Genomic DNA, 22,116 nt, shown 5'->3' on the forward strand with positions numbered 1-22,116 from the left:
TAGAATGGTAGACTGCTTGCAGTCAGCCTTTTCTCTTAAAATCCGTCTAGTTCTCGATCTCATCCAGCGCGATAGCAAACCACGATGTTATTATATAGGGATCGAGAGGAGAAAAGACGTCTATAGAATGGCGACGGCTGTCACGTTTTCCCTCCAAAAATGACGCTGGTTCACGCGCGAGTACTACTTATTATTATATGGCTGTATCTGCGAGTCGGCAAGGCGAGGCAAATCCTTCATTGTGATTGGCTACCCAAGCGGACAAGATGGGCCCATCTTGCCCGGATTTACCTCTTTGGTCCCACAAAAAAGTTCTGTTTTAAGCCATATAATAAATCCTTTATTGACCGAGCTTGTTCGGTCAGGATGGCTGAATATTGGCCTCGTCCTTTATTGCTTTTTTACCGACCTCGATTTCGTCTTGTTCAATAAAAACTCAAAAAAGAACTTGGCCAAAAATGCAGATGTATTCAGGAAATCTCGTACACGTAGTCGTCCTCGTCTTAGAATCTAAAGGTCTCTAATGCTGTTTAGGGTACCAAGAGAATTAAACAAGTTGGTTTAAAGAGCAAAATAACTTTGAATAGGGTTGGGGAGGGGGCCCTCTATTTTCTGTTTAGAGTCGATGGTAGCATGGCGCAGAGGTGAGAAATCTTTGTCCGAGGATATCAGTTTCGGCGATCCGTCAGCCTGCGGCCATCAGTGATGGGGTCGATCTAGGATCCGCTCCAGTGTCAAGTCACTTTCTGAATCTTGGGGGGTGGGAGGGGGGGGGGGGTTCAGCTAAGGGAAATTCCGACTGCAGTTTCAAAAATGTACCTACAATACCTTGTTTTGAGGGCTATAAAAATAGTTCTCGGGGAAAAACTGCACTCTTATCCACCTAAGTTAGCCCCGCTTTTTATAGGTAGAACAGTTCGCAAATTGTAACTTTTATAGTTAAAATGAGACAATCTAATTCCTATTACATAACTCACATAACAATAAATTCTGGGATTAAAACTAGCCGACAACACGGTAACAGCCGTGGTTATTGTTGAACAAAAACAGTATATAACAGAGTGTTGAGCGTTAGCAATCGTTGCTTTCATCGGCAAGCCAAAGTTACCTTTTAACTAACAATAACCCATAGCTCTCCCTTTCTCCGCATATGCTCTTCCGCATGCGTTTCTTCAACTTTGATCTGGACTGGGTGGTGCAAGCTTTGGAGACCCTGTTACACCCTCCAAATTACCTAAAAAAGGTGTAGTTAAGGCACGGCCATCAAAACTATCAGCAGTGCGTTCTTGTTCTTCTCCAAACAGATTAAGGCGAATTTGAAGAGCGTGCTTTACAGAATCTAGTGCTGCGTTAAGGTCTCCAAGTAAATCTTGAGAAACGCAAAGGCTACAATAGCTACGATAAGTATCAGCAGTGCGTGTTGATAAGAACCTAGCGCCAAGTGGAAGTCTCCAAGTGAAAGTCGAGTTGCACCAAGGATATTATAACTATCAGCATTGCTTGTGTGTTCTTCTCCAAACACTTTACGTCGGATCTCACGTGCACGCTGTTTAAAATTTAGGGCTGCCTTGAAATCTCCAAGTGAATGTAGAGTAACACCAAGTCCATAATAACAATCAGCAGTGCTTGCGTGTTCTTCTCCAAACAGTTTTAGGCGGATGTCAAGTGCGTGCTGTTTAGAAACTAGTGCTGCGTTGAAGTCTCCAAGCGAATGCTGAGTGGCACCAAGGTTAAAATAACTATCAGCAGTACTTGCGTTTTCTTCTCCAAGCAGTTTACGGCGTATGTCAAGTGCGTGCTGAACAGAATCTAGTCCTGCAGTGAAGTCTCCAAGTGAAAGTTGAATGACGCCAAGTCCATTATAACTATCAGCAGTGCTTTCGTGTTCTTCTCCAAACAGTTTAAGGTGGATGGCTAGTGCGTGTTGTTTAGAAACTAGGGCCGCTTGTAAGTCTCCAAGTGAATGTTGAGTAGCGCCAAGGTTACTATAACTCTCAGCGGTGCTTGCGTGTTCTTCTCCAAACAGTTGAAGGTTGATGTTAAGTGTGTGCTGTTTACACACTAGGGCCGCGTGTTAGTCCCCAAGTGAATGTTGAGTAGTGCCAAGGTTATCATAACTGTCAGCGGTGCTTGCGTGGTTTTCTCCAAACAGTTTAAGACGGATGTCAAGTGCATGCTGATAAGAACATAGAGCTGCAGTGAAGTCTCTAATTGAATGTTGAATGACGCCAAGTTCATTATAACTATCAGCAGTGCATTTGTGTTCTTCTCCAAACAGTTTAAGGTGGATGTCAAGTGCATGCTGTTTAGAAACTAGGGCCGCGTGTAAGTCCCCAAGTGAATGTTGAGTAGTGCCAAGGTTATTATAACTCTCAGCGGAGCTTGCGTGTTCTTCTCCAAAACAGTTTAAGGTGGATGTCAAGTGCATGCTGTTTTGAATCCAGTGCTGCAGTGAAGTCTCGAAGTGAAAGTTGAGTTGCACCAAGATTATTATAACTAACAGCGGTGCTTGCGTGTTCTTCTCCAAACAGTTGAAGGTTGATGGCAAGTGCATGCTGTTTAGAAACTAGGGCCGCGTTTAAGTCCCCAAGTGAATGTTGAGTAGTGCCAAGGTTATTATAACTCTCAGCGGTGCTTGCGTGGTTTTCTCCAAACAGTTTAAGACGGATGTCAAGTGCATGCTGATAAGAACGCAGAGCTGCAGTGAAGTCTCTAATTGAATGTTGAATGACGCCAAGTTCATTATAACTATCAGCAGTGCTTTCGTGTTCTTCTCCAAACAGTTTAAGGTGGATGTCAAGTGCATGTTGTTTAGAAACTAGGGCCGCGTGTAAGTCCCCAAGTGAATGTTGAGTAGTGCCAAGGTTTTTATAACTCTCAGCGGTGCTTGCGTGGTTTTCTCCAAACAGTTTAAGACGGATGTCAAGTGCATGCTGATAAGAACGCAGAGCTGCAGTGAAGTCTCTAATTGAATGTTGAATGACGCCAAGTTCATTATAACTATCAGCAGTGCTTTCGTGTTCTTCTCCAAACAGTTTAAGGTGGATGTCAAGTGCATGTTGTTTAGAAACTAGGGCCGCGTGTAAGTCTCCAAGTGAATGTTGAGTAGCGCCAAGGTTACTATAACTCTCAGCGGTGCTTGCGTGTTCTTCTCCAAACAGTTTCAGGTGGATGTCAAGTGGATGCTGTTTTGAGTTCAGTGCTGCGTTGAAGTCTCGAAGTGAAAGTTGAGTTGCACCAAGATTATCATAACTAACAGCGGTGCTTGCGTGTTCTTCTCCAAACAGTTGAAGGTTGATGGCAAGTGCATGCTGTTTAGAAACTAGGGCCGCGTGTAAGTCCCCAAGTGAATGTTGAGTGGTGCCAAGGTTATTATAACTTTCAGCGGTGCTTGCGTGGTTTTCTCCAAACAGTTTAAGACGGATGTCAAGTGCATGCTGATAAGAACATAGAGTTGCAGTGAAGTCTCTAATTGAATGTTGAATGACGCCAAGTTCATTATAACTATCAGCAGTGCTTTCGTGTTCTTCTCCAAACAGTTTAAGGTGAATGTCAAGTGCATGTTGTTTAGAAACTAGGGCCGCGTGTAAGTCTCCAAGTGAATGTTGAGTAGCGCCAAGGTTACTATAACTCTCAGCGGTGCTTGCGTGTTCTTCTCCAAACAGTTTCAGGTGGATGTCAAGTGCATGCTGTTTTGAGTTCAGTGCTGCGTTGAAGTCTCGAAGTGAAAGTTGAGTTGCACCAAGATTATCATAACTAACAGCGGTGCTTGCGTGTTCTTCTCCAAACAGTTGAAGCTTGATGGCAAGTGCATGCTGTTTAGAAACTAGGGCCGCGTTTAAGTCCCCAAGTGAATGTTGAGTAGTGCCAAGGTTATCATAACTCTCAGCGGTGCTTGCGTGGTTTTCTCCAAACAGTTTAAGACGGATGTCAAGTGCATGATGATAAGAACATAGAGCTGCAGTGAAGTCTCTAATTGAATGTTGAATGACGCCAAGTTCATTATAACTATCAGCAGTGCTTTCGTGTTTTTCTCCAAACAGTTTAAGGTGGATGTCAAGTGCATGTTGTTTAGAAACTAGGGCCGCGTGTAAGTCTCCAAGTGAATGTTGAGTAGCGCCAAGGTTACTATAACTCTCAGCGGTGCTTGCGTGTTCTTCTCCAAACAGTTTCAGGTGGATGTCAAGTGCATGCTGTTTTGAGTTCAGCGCTGCGTTGAAGTCTCGAAGTGAAAGTTGAGTTGCACCAAGATTATCATAACTAACAGCGGTGCTTGCGTGTTCTTCTCCAAACAGTTGAAGGTTGATGGCAAGTGCATGCTGTTTAGAAACTAGGGCCGCGTGTAAGTCCCCAAGTGAATGTTGAGTGGTGCCAAGGTTATTATAACTTTCAGCGGTGCTTGGGTGGTTTTCTCCAAACAATTTAAGACGGATGTCAAGTGCATGCTGATAAGAACATAGGGCTGCAGTGAAGTCTCTAATTAAATGTTGAATGACGCCAAGTCCATGATAACTATCAGCAGTGCAAGAGTGTCTTTTTCCAAACAGTTTAAGGCGGATGTCAAGAGCATGCTGTTCAGAATCTAGCGCTGCGCTTAAGTCTCCAAGTGAAAGTTGAGTACCGCCAAGGTTATGATAGCTATCAGCAGTGCTTGCGTTTTCTTCTCCAAACAGTTTACGGTGGATGTCAAGTGCATGCTGTTTAGAATCTAGTGCTGCTTTGAAGTCTCCAAGTAAATGTTGGATGACGCCAAGTTTATGATAACTATCAGCAGTACATGCTTGTTTATCTTCAAACATTTTTCGGTGAATTTCCAGTGAATGCTGTCCAGAATCTAGTGCTGCACTTGAGTCTCCAAGTGAATGTTGAAAAGCGCTAAGGTTATGATAACTGTCAACAGTGTTTGCGTGTTCTTTCCCAAACAGTTTAAAGCGGATGTCAAGTGGGTGCTGTTCAGAATCTAGTGCAGCAGTGAAGTCCCTAGGCAAATGTTGAATGATGGCTAGTCCATGGTAACTATCTGGAGTGCATGGGTGTTCTTCTCCAACCAGTTTCAGGCGTATTTTATTTGCGTGCTGTTTAGAATCTGATGCTGCTGTGAAGTCTCCAAGCGAATGTTGAATGACGCAAAGACTATGATAACTATCAGCGGTGCTTACGTGATCTTCTCCAAAGAGTTTCAGACGGATTTCAAGAGCATGCTGTACAGAATCTAGCGCTGCGCTGAAGTCTTGAAGTAAGTATTGAGTGACGCCAAGGCTATGATAAATACAAGCGGTACATGCATGTTCTTCTCCAAACATTTTTAGGCAGATGTCAAGTTTATGCTTTTCAGAATCTAATGCTGAACTGTAGTCTCCAAGTAAAAGTTGAATGTGGCCAAGGCTATGATAACTATCAAGAGTGTCTGGGTTTTCTTCCCCAAATAGTTTACGGCGGATGTCAAGTGCGTGCTGATGAGAATCTAGTGCTGCATTGTTGTCTCCAAGTGAATGTTGAGTGGCGCCAAGTTTATGATAACTATGGGCAGTGTCTGCGTGGTTTTCTCCAAACAGTTTCAGGCGTATGTCAAGTGCGTGTTGTTCAGAATCTAGTGCTGCAGTGAAGTCCCCAAGCGAATGTTGAATGACGCCTAGTCCATGGTAACTATCTGCAGTGCATGGGTGTTCTTCTCCAAACAGTTTTAGGCGTATGTCGAGTGCGTGCTGTTTAGAATCTGATGCTGCATTAGAGTTCCCAAGTAAATGGTGTGTGGTACCAAGGTTATCATAAGTATCAGCGGTACTTGCGTTTTCTTCTCCAAGATGTTTACGGCGGATGACAAGTGCGTGCTGTTCAGAATCTAGTGCTGCCGTGAAGTCTCCAAGAGAGTGTTGAATGACGCCAAGTCCATTATAACTATCAGCAGTGCTTGTGTGATCTTCTCCAAACAGTTTAAGGCGGATGGCGAGCGCATGCCGTTCAGAATCTAGTGCTGCGCTCAAGTCTCCAAGTAAATATTGAGTGACGCCAAGGCTATGATAAATACCAGCAGTACGTGCATGTTCTTCTCCAAACAGTTTTAAGCAGATGTCAAGTGCATGCTGTTTAGAATCTAATGATGAATTGATGTCTCTAAGTGAGTGTTGAATGTGGCCAAGGCTCTCATAACTATTAAGAGTGTCTGGGTTTTCTTCTCCAAACAGTTTACGGCGGATGTCAAGTGCGTGCTGATGAGAATCTAGTGCTGCAATGTTGTCTCCAAGTGATTGTTGAGTGGTGCCAAGTTTACAATAACTATTAGCAGTGTTTGCGTGGTTTTCTCCAAACAGTTTAAGGCGTACGTCAAGTGCGTGCTGTTCAGAATCTAGTGCTGCACTGAAGTCCCCAAGCGAATGTTGAATGACGCCAAGTACATAATAACTATCAGCAGTGCTTGCGTGATCTTCTCTAAACAGTTTTAGGCGTATGTCAAGTGCATACTGCAAAGAATCCAGTGCTGCGTTTAAGTCTCGAAGTAAATATTGAGTGATGCCAAGTGTATGATAAATACCAGCAGTACGTGCATGTCCCTTTCCAAACAGTTTTAAGCAAATGTCAAGTTCATGCTGTTTAGAATCTAGGGCTGAATTGAAGTCTCCAAGTGAACTTTGAGTGACGCCAAGGATATGATAGCTATCAGCAGTGTCTGTGTGTTTTTCTCCAAAACTTTTAAGACGGATGTCAAGTGAATGCTGTCCAGAATCTAGTGCTGCATTGAAGTCTCCAAGTGAATGTTCTGTTTCGGCGAGGCTTTGATAACTATTAGCAGTTCTGGCGGTTTCTTCTCCAGATAGTTTTCGGTTGATCTCAAGTGCATGCTGTTTAGAATTGAGTGCTGCTCTGAAGTCTCCAAGGGCATGTTGAGTGACACCAAGGCTTTGATAACTATCAGCAGTTCTTGTGTCTTCTTCTCCAAATAGTTTAAGGCGGATGTCAAGTGCGTGCTGATAAGAATCTAGTGCTGCATTGAAGTCTTCTAGGGATTTTTGATTGGTGCCAAAGCTATGATTACTACTCGCAGGGCTAGCGTGTTCTTCTCCCTCAAGTGAGCTTGATAAGCCCAGCGCTTTCTGTTCTGCCCCTAAGGCAGAACGGAAGGAAAGCTTTCCAAGATCCATATAACACTCTGCAAGAGCCTTTCCGTGCAAGTGGTGAGCGGAGGAGTTTTCAGTACATCGGCTGAGAGCTGTTTGATGGTAATCGATTCTTGTTTCAAGGATTTTTTTCGTGTCTTCGCTTGTCGGTAATAGGGTTATAACATTGCGATAAAAACGAAAGAGACCGATTGAAACGTGCTTTTCTTTTTCTATGTCTTTCAGCATTTTATGCAAAATATTTTTAACATGATGCTTAGTATCATAATCCATGAAGTTCTTCGTTGCTTCGGTAACAAGCTCAAGTACTTGCCACCTTAGTGGATGGTTAGAAAGAATACTGGAGTTTGTTTGCTTTTCTTCCAATTTAGTTTTTCCCTCTTTGCCTTTCCTTGAGGATATCAAAAATAGATCTGCCTCTTCAGCTATCTTGCATTCCTTTTCTGCATTGTACAGTAACTGATTCAAGTCGACCACATTGTTTTGAATTTGGGGAAAATGACTTAGAATTTGGAGAGCAACACGCCTAAGAACTGTCAAATCTGGGCTTCCATACATCAACTGAACAGCCTCTCGCAAAATTTGAACTCCATCTTCCGTTTTACCGCAAGGAAGGTTTTGAATTCCTAAATAACACAGATGTTTACCTCGTAGTTCTGACAATGAAACTGAAGGCAGTGCCAGAACTTCAGCTTCCTTTGCTCTACAAAGCGACTGCACCGTACTTCCCTTTGCTCCCCAACATGCTTCTGCAAACGCCTTTGAAACCAGTAGCCGACTGTAAGACTCGTTTTCCTCAAACTTCCTCGCAGCCTCAATTGCTGAATCGTAAATTTTGTCAAAGGTGATTGATCCCTCTAGGTAAAATAGATTGTCAAGAAATAACTCTCCCTTTGCTAACACCTCAAAGACTGCGCGGGCTGTAATGGGATCAGAGAGAGACTCCCACAGACTTTGAATAATGCTTTGCTCATCTTTACAGAAAGCAACAAACGCCTCCATTGAATTACCAGTGAGATATTGCTGATTCAGCTTCTTAAATAGTGACACGTAAAAGTTGTTCAAGCGGTGCTTTGATTTAAGGACCGTGTCTTTCATTTCATTTTGTCCCTTTTCTCTTGCAAATGTTTGAATCAGCTTGTGTATCGTGAAGAACTCTTGCTGCAAACCTGAATCAAGAAGTGACTTTCTCCGAAGGCTGTGCAATAACTTCTTGGCCTGACGACTGTTGTCATCTAAAACAGCTGCAGCAACCTCAGTACCAAAATTCTCTGGAAGAATACTCAAGGACACTAGTGCTTTTTTCTCCGGTGCAGTGAGCCTCTTAAAAGATAACTCAAAAAGAGACTGTAATTTGCACTCGTCTGGGTAATCTGGCATGTCTAACATCGCGGCGATACTCGCTGTGGAGGCGAACTGCATGAATTCGTCGAGATATTGACTTGGTTCAGCCTCATCTTCAGAAATTGAGGAACACATTAACTTTATTGCAAGGGGTACAAGTCCACAGATTTGCAGGATTCGTGTACAGTCTGAAGAACTTGCTGCTGGAATAAGGGCTTTTACCAAAGTCTTTGCAGAGTCTTCATTCAGTGGTCTGATTCTTACACTCTGGTGACCTTGCAAAACCACATTCAGAAAACCTAGCGATTCTCTCGTTGTTAAAGCAAATATGGTCGCCTTACTTCGCCTGAGAATTTCTTTCAAAAGTTCTATGACCTCTTTCTTCACGCCTGGCTCGCCATCTTCTAATAAATTATCAGCATTATCAAGAATAAAAATAGATCGATCGGAAATTTCGCTTAAAAGTAAACAAAGCTGATCATCAAGGGATGGACACGACGAGGATGGATGGTCATTTCTGACAGATGACTTAACAAAGCTTAGAAGCTTTGAAACGAGATCTGTTTTTGACTTCAATTCACGTAATGAAAGCCAACAGACCGGCATTCCTTTAGACTGGAGATCGTGTCCCACTGCAATTGCAACTGATGTTTTTCCAAATCCAGGTGAACCCCAGATGGAAACAAGACGGGTAGATTCAGAAGTCACGTGACCCATGATCTCCTCACGCTCGCTTTGACGTCCAGTAAAATTAGGAACCATTGCAGGAAGGGAAGGTATGGATATCGATGGTCTCATACCTGTAAAAGTAAAAATCTGTTTTCGTATTTTTAAAAGTGATAGAAAGCAAAATAAAATTCGCAGTCCTTTACCAAACTGCTACCCGTGTAACTAACTCACAACTCTTCCTTTGTTTATGCCTATCGCGTGACATAGAAAGAAGCTAACATATACCTGTCTTCTTCACTTTGATCTTGCGCTACTTGCGATACGTGTGATATCATTGGACTCAATTTTTTTTCAACACGCTTATGGTATTTTGATCGCTTTATAAACAATGAAAAAATACCATTCCCGTGGTCGTCCATTAAAAAGTTAACCTACCTGTAGACTTCAATTTAGGTTCATTTTCATGTTGGGCTACTTGCAACTTGGCGATCTTCTGCTCTAACATAGCGATGTCTTCTTTGTTAGAGGTATTGTCAACGGTTTGCTTAACAGCATTTAAAAGCGTCTTCATCTCTATGACATCTGAACTCATTTCCTCAAGGAACTTGATGTATTCCCGAGTCTCCTCTTTTATATTCTTTTCCAATTGACGAACCTTATTTGTGGGGAAGTCCGACTCCGTCAAACCACTAAGTGCGTCGATTGGAGCTGTTGGGACACCAAGAGCTTGAAACGCGTCTTTGGCGTAATTCACGTGCTGGTCAAACGTCGCTTTGTCCATCTTACCACTGGTGGAGTGACAGAGCGAATTTCTAAGAAGGCGGAGCTGGTCAATGGCAAGTGCAAAGGTCTCCGCCATGTTTCCACCCGGGCTGACCACACAAGCGTGGAAACTACCATAAGGTACTGCACAGGGCTTCACGTACAAATCACTGAGTGTGGACGAAGAGCCTGTACTGGCTACTGAGGCAATCACTGAGGCGAAAGACCGCGCAAATATAGTAGCCTGAAACAGACTGGTACAATCCCATTCATTGTAAGACTGACGAACAGGAACTTTAGTCTTCCCGCCACTTTTTGCCTCTTCAGATTCGAACATATTTCTCACAGTAGTGGAATCATCCCAGACCTGGAAACCACGACGATGTCGAAAGGTGTTGTCCCACATGGTTTTAAAGGTTTGCCGTAAGGCTTTGGGAAATTCATTTAACACTAAAGCCGCAAACTTGAAGAAATTTAACTGTTCGTCACTAAACGGCTGCAATGCCATTGGGTGGTTATTAGCCAGGCAAGGTATGAGTTGTCCTAAGAAATGAATAAAGTTTTAAGGTTTTCAAGTTTTCGTGGAACTCCAAAATATTGGTTAATGATTGTCCTTTTGTGTTGCCTTGTGTTGCGGTTTAGGGTCCAACGTCGCAGTTCAGAACACAAAAGAATGTAAGAAACAACAGCTCTCTCATCTCCCAGTATGCTCAACAATGATTGATAAAGATTGATACGCTAACTATAAGGAGGGTCTGTAATATTTAAAGGTTCCTAAAATTATGATGATGTGAATTCCCCCTTCTGAATCAAGGAGGCGTGAATAATTCTGAATCTGAATTTATAGCTATCGTCTTCATTGCGTTTTCCTTGATTTGTGGATTTATCATTTTTTTCTTAGGTGACAGACTAAGCCGTTTATGTCTGGCACTTAAATGCACCGCTTTTAATGTGCACTTAGTTCGGGTGCCAGGGGTGTGTGATAGCCTTAGAACACACGAATCTTGAAATGCATCGGGAGGTTCAATTCAAAAACTGACAACTTTACCTTCTCAGCTTAAATATCCTGTTAAACTGCACGTTGGAAGCACAAAACAGAGATGAGCGGCTTCTAAATCGTCAAAGATCTCTAAAATGAATCGTACGCAAAACAACTTTCTGCTTCAATGCTGTTAAAAGCAAAACGTGAGAAGAGAAATTAAGACAATTAATTGCAAACGTTAAGGTATCATCCCACCTTTAGCACCATCTTCGCGCAGATCTCGCTAGCGATTGTAGTTATTTTCAACTCCTGCGATCAGGCGTCTCCCAAACTATAGGGAAGAAGGACCACCTGATCGCATGGATTACCGACAAACCGTACATAAAAGTTCCAGATTACAGCTAATTTCCTTTAAAAATCCGAAATGCTAACGCGTTTCAGAAATGGCGAGCAAAATGATCCATATTTGATGTAACCATTAAGTATCCTTGCTTTCAATGCTACTTGAAAATACTGATTAGGCTGACAATCATGCCCGCGTTTTCAGGTACTAGGACAAAAAGCTACGACGTCTGCGGGGAGGCTAGGGAGACTGTAGGCTTTCTCTTGCGGTTTTGAAACAGCTGGATCAGAGCAGTCATTTTTTAGTCTTGATGTGGAACACACACAAAAAAAAACCCTCAAACTAAATCTTTTTCAATCATTTTATTAAAAGAAACGACCCTGTAAAACACTATTTCTTGTGGATAGCAGTGAATTGCGTGATTATCATTCGACTGCTATGAGTGAAATGTATGGCAGAACTTGTCAACAATTAATTATTTAAAATAATAAGCATCAATGAAGTTCTCAACGAGCTCTCAGCTAATGATCTAAACTTTACAAATTTCGAAGAATTATGAATCTTCAGCATGGATGATAAGTGGGGAGTTGAATTCCCCTTACTGTAAGTACTCATGGAAACGATAAAACTGTGTGCCTGAGTAAATGGTGACGGGCTTGGAGTTTTATTTAAGAAATCCGAGATGTGAATGTGCACCTTTAAAGACATTACTGACGCGATGTTCTTTCTTGCTTGTGGTAATCTTCCCGTCAAAACTGATTGCGTCTGTCTTCGCAGATACGTACAATCATTTGTCACCATTATTCCGACAGCATTAAGTTTTCTATCATACAAATTGGTATCTTTTTTAACCTGATACCCTTTGTAGCCGCTTTAACATTAAAGTGCGATCACGCTCAGTTTTCTTTTTGAGAAGAACTAGAAGAGGAGGAAGGTAAGATCACCGGCTTCGTAAAAACTAACGCTCCGAATTTCTGTTTGGGTGGCTATTAAATGAAGCTGCAGAATGTTAAACCCAAATGATATAATCCATAAATTCAAACTTCACCTTCTCTTCAAGATCCAGGTGAAAAATGCACCTTCAACCCGCAAAATGAGAACACAGGGCTTCCAATTGGCAATGATGTCTAGAATAGACAAACCGAGTTCTCAGTGAGTCCCCAAAACCAGACGCCGTAGCTAGATAAATGTTTTATTACTTTATATTGTACGGTAAATGATGCAAATTAAGGCTGGGAGCCTCTTTTGTCTAGATATTAAAATTTCAAGCCTAGCTTTTTTGATGAGGTGAAGATATAAGAATTGCTCATACGTTGCTTGTTTAAGATTATACAATAATCTCCACCGGTGATAAATGTCTCATAAAAAGCACTAAAGAAAACAAACCAAAAAAAGAGGCAATACAGAAACTTATAGTAAAAAAAAAATAAATACCGTTGATTGTTTACGACTTCAGTGACGTAAGCTTGAATTTTCTAAATAAAGCGTTTAAAAGGAAATTTGAGACCACTTTACTGAAAACCTGTTGTATATGAATAGGAGCGACCTATCAAAATTGAGGCTTCAAATCGATACCTACTAATAAAATAAATGCCAAAAGTAGCGACACCTTCACAATTAATCAATCTCGCGAAACTTGCCAATAGAGTGGGTGTACTGTAACCCCGAAAAAGTGTCAGTAATCTCTTTAAAAGTTCACCTTCACAACCCGGTCATCTGAAAACGGCCCATCAAGCGAGGAATGCCCGCGCTATGTCTATTTGTATAATATAAATTGGGAAGCATTTCCCGGTTTTGTTTTGTTTCAACGAGTCCCTATTTTCGAGCTAGAGTGCACCCACTCGGGGTTGGCTAATTTCGGGAGATATAAGTTTTCGCTTGGTACCATCTTCATCTCTTTTACAATAAATTATGATAAATCGATTTTGTGAGAGGACCTCGGAAATCAGAATCAGACACCGAATAAAACTGAACAAAATCAAACAAAACTTTCCATCGAACCCAATTAAACTTTATTGAACAGAAGAGTTCAATGCAGTCGGCCATCGAACGAAAGCGACTGTAGCACAGAACTTTTTCAAGCGCGTTTGTGTTTTTGTGAGTTCGATGTCCGAAAGGAAATCGACTACAAAATCGAACGGTGATGGCTCAAGATGATTTAGGTTTCCAGATCTGAAGAGTTAATATTTTTCCTTGGTACACTTTTTACAAGGAATAATCAGTATTTAGAGTTAACTCCGAAGTAGTTATAATAATATGCTTTCTGCCTCAAAATAAAGTACTATTTTCCGATTACCCCCTGTCATTTTCCCGTCAGCCGTCATGAAAATTTACCTGATTATTTTTTATCTTCATTTTTGTACTTTTTTAAAAATCTTCATTACAGAAAAAAAGTGACTATTTTCCGCTATTTTTTTGTCGAATTTCCCGTCATCCGTCATCCTTTTTTCCCTGTTTATTTTCTATCTTTATTTTCGTACTCAAATATGTAAGTTGTAAACAGGTTGTAAATAATCATGAACTAGACGGTATTATGTTTCGCTCGTTTCTGCTGAGGGGGATAATTGGAAGATAGTACTGTAAAATTCAGGCAGAAATAATATTATTATAACTTCAACAAAATTTTTTGATATTACCCACCCGAGCGAAGCCGAACTAGGCTGAGTTAGAGGGAGCGAGCGTGAGTGAGTGAGCAGAGAGACAGCCGAAGGCTGTCGAACGCGCATGAACCACACAACATAACAACACAACTTCCTAACATCTTCATTGAATATAATAATCCAAAAAGCCATATTGTTTATATAAGTAAAAAGTTTTTCAATTAAAATGCAAATCATTGAGCTTGAGGTTGACTAATTTATATTTCTACTCCTGAATCATTTCTTGTATCCTCTTGCAACTTTTGTCTGCCAATTTGTGTGACAATAAGGGGAAAAATCTTCATCGCAAAAGCTGAAAAATCTTTCAGTTCTGTTACTCTTTCATCCGACATTTTTGTCAACTCCCGCATGATTTCAGCTAAATTAAATAAATGATTAAAATCGATGGGCAAATCATACTCACTTGTAACATCCACTATCTCTCCTCTACACTCCTTGATTTTCTCTACACAGTTATGATATATATATATGTCCGTCTTGAAGCTGTTTCAAACTTTCAGGTATCATAAAATCCAGGTCTTACTGAAATGTTTACAGACTGGTGACGTTTCACCGCAATTTTTACTGATGGGTGTCATTATCTGATTGGTTAAAAAAGGAAAACCCCCCAAACCCCCCATTTGTCTAGAATATTTTTGAAATAATTTAGACAAAGTCAAAACAAGCTGGCAGGTGTTTGCAAATAGCAGATTTCCCTTGTGATTCAAATGTTTGTGTCTTTAGTAGTTATAATAATATGGCTTTTTGGATTATTATATTCAATGAGGATAATGTTAGGAAGTTGTGTTGTTATGTTGTTTGGTTCATTCGCGTTCGACAGCCTTCGGCTGTCTCTCTGCTCACTCACTCTCCATCCCTCTCATCAGCCTCCGGCTTCGCTCGGGTCGCTGATATCAAAACCTTTTGCTTGAGTTAACAGGAGTACTATAATAATATGATTTCTGCCTCAATTTTAAAGTACTATTTTCCGATTAAAAAAACAGGGAAAAACGGATGACGGATGACAGGAAATAACATAGCGCGCGTGCTTGCCCTATACAAGTCCTATTGAGCCGCTGTGAACAAAATCTTTATTTACGCACGCCCGTGCATAAATAAGATGACGTGAACATTTTTTTTACCTGGCTGCAGAGTTGCCGTCCTGTTAAGCTGCAGTGCAGTTTTCCTTCTTTTAAAATATGGAAGAAATCAGCGAAGAACTGCCCTATTTTTCTATCGGCATTGACCTTTTAGGTCCTGATCCAACAAGCAGCAAAAATAAAGCCGAAAAAAATTGAACTCGCAAGTTGTGCGTTTCGCAAATTTGTTGAAGACCAGTTGCAGCAAATTTTGGCCGAAAGACATTCGTTGGGAACAAAAAAGTCATCAATTGGTCATTAACAACATTTAAAGGTAAAATTTCCGTTTTTATTATTGTATTTAGATTTGTTCAACCTGGGGAATAAAGCACACAGTTGTTAATGGGGAATTTACCAAACAATCAAGGCCGCAAAAAATCTAATCCTTGTTGTCGCTCTGTTATAAAAGAATTTGCTCATGCTTTTAGCTGTGCGTATATCGAGTTATGGATGCACTTGGGAAGTTTGGAGAGCACTCAAAAAGCTAGAGTTGCCCTCGGCTAGCGCGGCGCCTCGAGCTACTCTTACGCATTTTTCGTGCTCTCCAAACTTCCCGCGTGCATCCATAACTCGATATACGCACGCTGAGGATGAACAAATTCTTAGATGACGGATGACAGGAAATTCAACAGAAAATAGCGGAAAATAGTCACTTTTTCTCTTTAAAGTAGATTTTTAGAAAAGTACAAAAATGAAGACGGAAAATAATCAGGAAAATTTTCATGACGGCTGACGGGAAAATGACAGGGGATAATCGGAAAATAGTACTTTAAAATTAAGGCAGAAAGCATATTATCATAACTACTCTCAGAATATGGAAATACAGTAATGAAAGGAACTAAAACTTCAAATCGCCTTGGCTGTTTCAACGCTGGATCAATTAAACGATTTTGTTCCATTCGTGTTTTTTGTAAAGAGTTCAACTTCGTTCGATGACCCAATCCAACTGAACTCGTTCAAAAAGCATTCGCTTTTCTTCAATTCCAATAGTTTTTGTTAGTTCGATTTGGTTCAATGGCCGCGTTAACAGCTGTATCGAACTCATGTCTTTTGTTCGAGAGAGTTCGAAAACCGAACGTTCGATGTGATACGCCGGGGTAATGGTTCATAGAACGTGCCACAAGGTTCCCAGTAAATTCCAAGATAATCTTACGACTGTTGTGCACTCAAGTTCTTCTATACCCTTCATTATTTCCTAGATGAATCGAAGTTTTTCAAACCTAAGTCAGTCTACGCAATCCAATTTTATGATTTTTAATTCAGCTTTTCTGTAATGGCTTATATATGTTTGAATTCGATGCACGGTTGGATAAGACGTTATTTTTAGAGACAGTTCCTGAGTTGCTTTAGTTGGATGCAAGCCCGGATGCAAGTGTCTGAAGCCTTCGCTCTCGTGTAAAATGCAACTGTATTGCTGAGTGCGGGCAGCTTGCATGGATACTATCCCACGATATCCCACGGTCTTTAGATTGTCTTTGTTGTAGAGACTCAAGGAAAAACGTTTTGTTCCATGACAGGGGTTTGTCCCTCAGGAAGTTTACACAAGTACTTTCAATATGTAAGATATGTAGATTAGTCACGTGTTCCTTTAAAAAACAGAAACAGACATATTGCTGATATCGTTGGTCCATCATTTCTCACACTGGGCTGCAAAACAGTCGTTTATTTCCGGGTCTTGGCTACAATCTTGAAGCAACAAACACCCCCCCCCCCCCCCCCTTTAAATCCCCCTAGCGGAATCAAGAATAAAGCCGCAATAAGGCCAGAATGCGCTATTTTCTCATTCTTGATTTCTTTTCTTCTTCTTCTTCTTTTGTACTCTTTGCAGCTGCGATAAAATTAACGTGTGATCACGCTCAGCTTTCTTTCTGAGAAGAGGGAGTGGGTAAGATCACCGGCTACGTTAAAACACGCACCGAATTTCTGTTTGGGTGGCTATTGAATGAAGCCGCGGACATGGCGGAATGTTTAACCGAAATGATATAATCCATAAATTCAAACTTCACCTTCACATTAATGGCTTATATACGTTTGAATTGTATCCACGGATAAGACGTTATTTTTAGAGACAGTTCCTGAGTTGCTTTAGTTGGATGCAAGCCCGGATGTAAGTTTCTGAAGCCTTCGCTCTCGAGTAAAATGCAACTCTACTGCTGACTGCGGGCAGCTTGCATGGATACTTATACTTAAGACTGAAAATATAACCTACCTTCACGAAATTTATATAGGCAAGTTAAAACTTCCCTGAGCTGATCAATCCCACGGTCTGTAGATTGTCTTTATTGTCGAGAATAGGATGAAAAGCCTCAAGGAATAGCGTTTTGTTCAAAGACAGTCCTTGGTATTAAACAGGGGTTTGTCCCTCAGGAAGTTAATTATTAAACAGCTACTTATGTAGATTAGTCACGAAGTCTGTCTAAAAACAAAAACAGACATCGCTGTTATTGTTCACACTGGGCTGTAATCCGGGTTTGGTCTACAGTCTTGAAGGGATCTCCCAATCTCCATGCCGTAGCGAAATCTAGATTGAACCCCGCAAGAAGGCCAAAATGCGCCATTTCCCATTCTTCTTATTTATTTATTTATTTATTTATTTATTTATTCTGGGGGGGGGGGGGGGGGGGGGGGTCTAAATTATCCATGCCATCATGATTGCAGCCTTGAAAAAGAATAGAATGGAACAGCCCCCCCCCCCCCCCCGATCCATAGCGACTATATTGACTCTGCCTAGACGAAACTTGAGACAATCTTGAAATATCACGAGTGGTATTTATGCCAATCACGTACAAATCATGCTATTATTTGTTTATACTACTACCTGCAAAAGGTTTGTAATTTTCACGTATAGGAATTTCAAATGAAGCTGAATGCTCTAAACCAATCAAATTGCAGAAATTTCTCATGTAGTAGTATAAAATTACTAATAAAATCATTGGACTGATTGATTTTGGACTCTTGAGGTGCACCTTGTACACAAACCACCTGGGTGGAAATCTTGTGCAGAAAAATATAAGTCTATTAAATTTGAAGTGGTATCTCTGTCAAGTTTGTACACTAGACATGGTATGATTACTTTGAATTACATTGTGTATGTAATTAAATTAAATTGATTTGTGTCGTATTTTGGCCCGGGCTCATCAATTTTATGACTTCTAGTTCATTCAGCTGTGCTAATAGTGCTATAAATTCAAGAAATCACGATTAAACACTTGTTTATTAAGGGTGGTGTAATGATTGGTGTTGGATTTCATACGTTATTTTCTTATTTAAATAAGGAGATAGCGTGGCCGAATGGTTAGAGCACTGGACTTGCAATCGGGACTCCCTGGGTTGAAGCCCTGCTCTAACGGTCAGCTGGGTTTGTTTTTGGTCGTCCCACGTTCATCTCCTAAGCCAAGCTTGTAAATTTCTAACTGGCTTGCTCTCAGCCAGTTGGGACTCTAACTTGTTATGCTTGTTTCAGTAATTTTTTATTTCTGTCCTTAATTGTGGGCCACATTTTAGACTATACAGTTACCAGAAAATAATTTGTGTTATCCATTAAAAGTCATAAAATTTTAATTTCTTTATTTTTCAGGACAAACTTGGCCCAAGGCCTTTCAACAACAACAGCAACAACAACAACAATGTATTTATTTAAAGAAATATAAAGTTTACATTCTTTATGTCCTGCAAATCGCTTTAATTCTAATTTAGGCAGGACAAGACTTTAAATAAAGACGGTATGAAATTAATACATAAGAAAAAAAGAAAAGGAAAGAAATACAATAACATACAGAAAGAAACACCTTACATATAAATTCAAGTACAAGGGAAATATGTGATGCGCTCTCTTAATGGCCTGAAAGAGGACGTATGATTAAATATTTTACCTTTATTTTCTCTTTCATTTTCATAGAAAAAATACAACAAAGTTCGTTACAAGGATATAGCATTGTTCTGATATCCCTTCAATTTTACTTTTTTTGACTGAACAGGTGCCCCGTCTTTTTGTCAACTTGGTCCCGCCCATGGACATGTCTGTTCTTTATGAATATTTACATGGAGGATCTTCCAAGTCCTGTGAAATCATGGGCTGGTGAGTGAAAAACAGAATGTTTAGGTAACACTGCTTTGGCATGGGTTGATAATTTGACCATTTCAGCTGCCAAAGTTGCATAATTTTAATCCATTATCTTGTTGTGTTGGGGTAGATCGTTTTTATTGATCTGGGAAAAATGTTGATGACTGGTTTCAGTGTTCTCAGCTACATGCATTTTGATTTTTAAACCTGAAGCGGACATGACTTCTGGGTTCAAAAACCTTTCACAATTGTCAGAAATTTAAACTTACTGTAATTAAAATCATTAGCATGTGATATATCAGATTTGATGGTAGGTAAGGTTACAGGTACATAATGTTTTCAAGAGTTGTGCAGTCAGTCTGGTACATTTCTTGTGAACTGTAGTATTTTCAGAAACTGTTAGTTGTTCAGTTTATTATTAAAAGTAGTATTTTCTATGAGTTATTATCCATAACACTATTCTGAACCTCCCCTTACCTTTATACTCAATGAAATTGTTGTTGTTGTTCTTTTCTCTGAGTTCATGCCAGTGCTTGAAGAAAGGTGGCGAGGAGAGGGCCAAAATTTCACAAGCTGTGAAAAATTACAAGGTAACTGTTCGTGTAGTTCTAATAAGGATGAAACGCCTGTTACAAAATAAAACTTTGAAAAACCTTAAGTTCTCGTTTTTAATAGTGGGTTAACATCGTTTAGAATTTGTGATGTTCTTGTAGGAGGTGTCCTTGTGGTTATTATCGTTTATTTACTAGACTACGAGTAGTCCCCCATTTTTCTCGCGTGGGGTGATTTTTACGCGCGCTCGCGTTTCGCTCGCTCTACTATCCCTGAGGAAAAATGGGGGACTACTCGTAGTCTATTTATTTAATTACCGTTTTTAGCACCTTTTGATGGAACTAGTAAGCAGTGGTCTTTATGACACACAGAACGACTTTGCGGTGGTTATTCAACCTGCTCTTCAACTGCCTCCGAAAACTAAGGTACGGGAAACTGCTCTTTTGCTATTTAATTAGTTTTCCGTTATCTGAGTGTTCATGGTCAACGTTGTCAGAAAATAACTTATGATTGTTGCCCAGATGTCGCTCATGTAGTTTATTGATATTTCTGGTAGTAAGCGGAGCTTGGTGAGCATGATCTTGGGAAGAGGCCAAGCGCTGCTCTTTGGGCTTTGTTTTTCACACATCTCTATACCCAACTGAGGATCCTGTTTACGCATTAAGACGGACTTTATAGAATGTTTTCACTCTCGTAGCCAGCGTCCATGAAAATGTCTTGGAAAAAAGAATGCTTTCACGTAAGAGAGGAGTTTAACTCCCACTGGATTTTGTGGAAGACTAACATGTTTTGTTTTGAGACACCAATATGGCCGCCGTGACGTCATGTGAAAACGCTAAATAATTCAAGTATATTGCACCAGGGCGGGAGTGGGACTTTAAATACCTTCTCTTTGATACTCCCTTTCCCCCAATTAAAGCCCGCTTTAAACCATGGTCTCTTCTTCAAAAGGGCATTAATATAGCTTCCCACGGGTCCACCAGGGCTCGTTATCATCCAGCAAAGTCAGAAGTTTTGAATCTTTATCTTTACCCTTTCTTCTTGCAGGATGGCAAGTTAGTGAAGGAATTTTTCGGTTTGGACTGTCTGCACTTTTCAGCACAGGGGCCATGCGGCAGCATCTCTAGCCTTATGGAGAAACATGGTATGGTATTATCTATATATTAGACTGCAAAACAGTCGGTTTTTTTCTCAAAATCAGTAGAGAAATCGGTAAAGCGTGGCGTAAGAGTCTTACGAGCACGAAGCGTGCGAGCCTCACACGCTCTCTGTTTTCAGCCTCGTTCCAGACCTTTTGTTTGACTGCTCGCGCGTACTTGAATAGGCAAAAATACGAACTGTTTTGCAGTCTATCCATATATCTACGCCTATGCTCTTTTTTGTCTATGTTTTCCTCTTTCTTTACTTTTTTTTATAGAGATAGAAGTTCTACAAGTAATATTACTAATTTGATGTCTTAAAAGCGTTAAGTGTGGAAAGGAGTTTACTTATAGGCTGTGGCGTCCAGCTTCCTCCTGAAACATGTTTATAGCATGTAACATGTTCATTTATCCATTGTTTGTAGTTGGAGCCATTTGGTTCTAAAACAAAAGGCTGGGGAGATCAAGAAAATCTCAAGTGTCCCACAAAGGTTTGTTTCAAACTGTACCAGATTTTTCAGTTGACTTAATTCATGTCCAAAACAAATGGTCTTGTCTCAATGTAGTTAATCAGTTAAACGTCAGCGTAACTGTGTCATTCTGATGATTTGTCCAAATGTAGCCGTTTACCGCTCCACTAGAGCAGGTAAACGCCTTTTTATAAAAGCCGGCACTTTTACTGTTTATGTTAAGTAAAAAGTACGGACATCTCTGTAATGCGGACTTAGCTCTGTCCATGGTATAGGGCTGACTATTACTTTGTAACTTTATGTTTTCAGGAAAATTCCTACTTATTCACCAAAACAAACAGTAACACAGTTATGAGTGAACTGATCAGTGACGATGACCAGGACTCCGCCACAGATGACTTCCCTCCTGCGGCCGCTGTAGCGTTAGCTGTGTGTTTAACAGCTGTTGTGGTGATTGTCGTTGTTTTTGCGTGGAGAACCCGGAAGTCAAGACGAAGACCAGAAGCAAGGAAACTCCCTATGCCCCCGGACTACATAAACCAAGAATTTGAGTTACGGGCGCGCTAATGTAGAAATTGTCTTTTAACCTGCCCAGAGCGCTGTTTTTGGTTCAAGCTGTCTTATACCTTCAGCTCTCGTGGAAGCAAACGATGGGAAGAGAAGGGGAAGGTGTTGAATCGAGCGGCTCGCACTTCTGGTGCTCACTCGCTTCTCCCGCTCCGTGTTTTCTACATACTTCTCACGCACCTACAACCAACACTTCAGCGAGACCTCCGTTAAATAATAAGGCTTAATTGCCTCGGCACATACGTTGTATCAGAACTCAGTCCAACTGTTTGCCATTTCTATAGATTAACGGTGATGTCAAACAATAAAATTCTCGCTTTAAAATGCGCACG

The 22,116-nt window shown here is 40.7% G+C and overlaps 1 protein-coding gene across 2 annotated transcripts in view; it reads left to right on the forward strand.

The window, feature by feature from the left end:
* LOC140942786 (phospholipase B1, membrane-associated-like) overlaps window positions 1–21,292 on the forward strand; it is a 33,091-nt gene extending 11,799 nt beyond the window's left edge. The window contains exons 14-16 of one of the 2 annotated variants that reach the window (XM_073391783.1): window positions 19,935–20,033; window positions 20,656–20,752; window positions 21,173–21,239. In XM_073391783.1, coding sequence (XP_073247884.1) covers window positions 19,935–20,033; window positions 20,656–20,752; window positions 21,173–21,192 — 216 coding nt within the window. In that variant the 3' untranslated portion in view covers window positions 21,193–21,239. Of the gene's footprint in view, window positions 1–19,934; window positions 20,034–20,655; window positions 20,753–21,172 lie in introns of both variants that reach the window. The other variant, XM_073391782.1, reaches the window with a different exon arrangement.
* The last annotated feature ends 824 nt before the right edge of the window (window positions 21,293–22,116 follow it).

The sequence above is a fragment of the Porites lutea genome, chromosome 7 (genome assembly GCF_958299795.1).
Source record: "Porites lutea chromosome 7, jaPorLute2.1, whole genome shotgun sequence".
NCBI classification, from domain to species: domain Eukaryota; kingdom Metazoa; phylum Cnidaria; class Anthozoa; order Scleractinia; family Poritidae; genus Porites; species Porites lutea.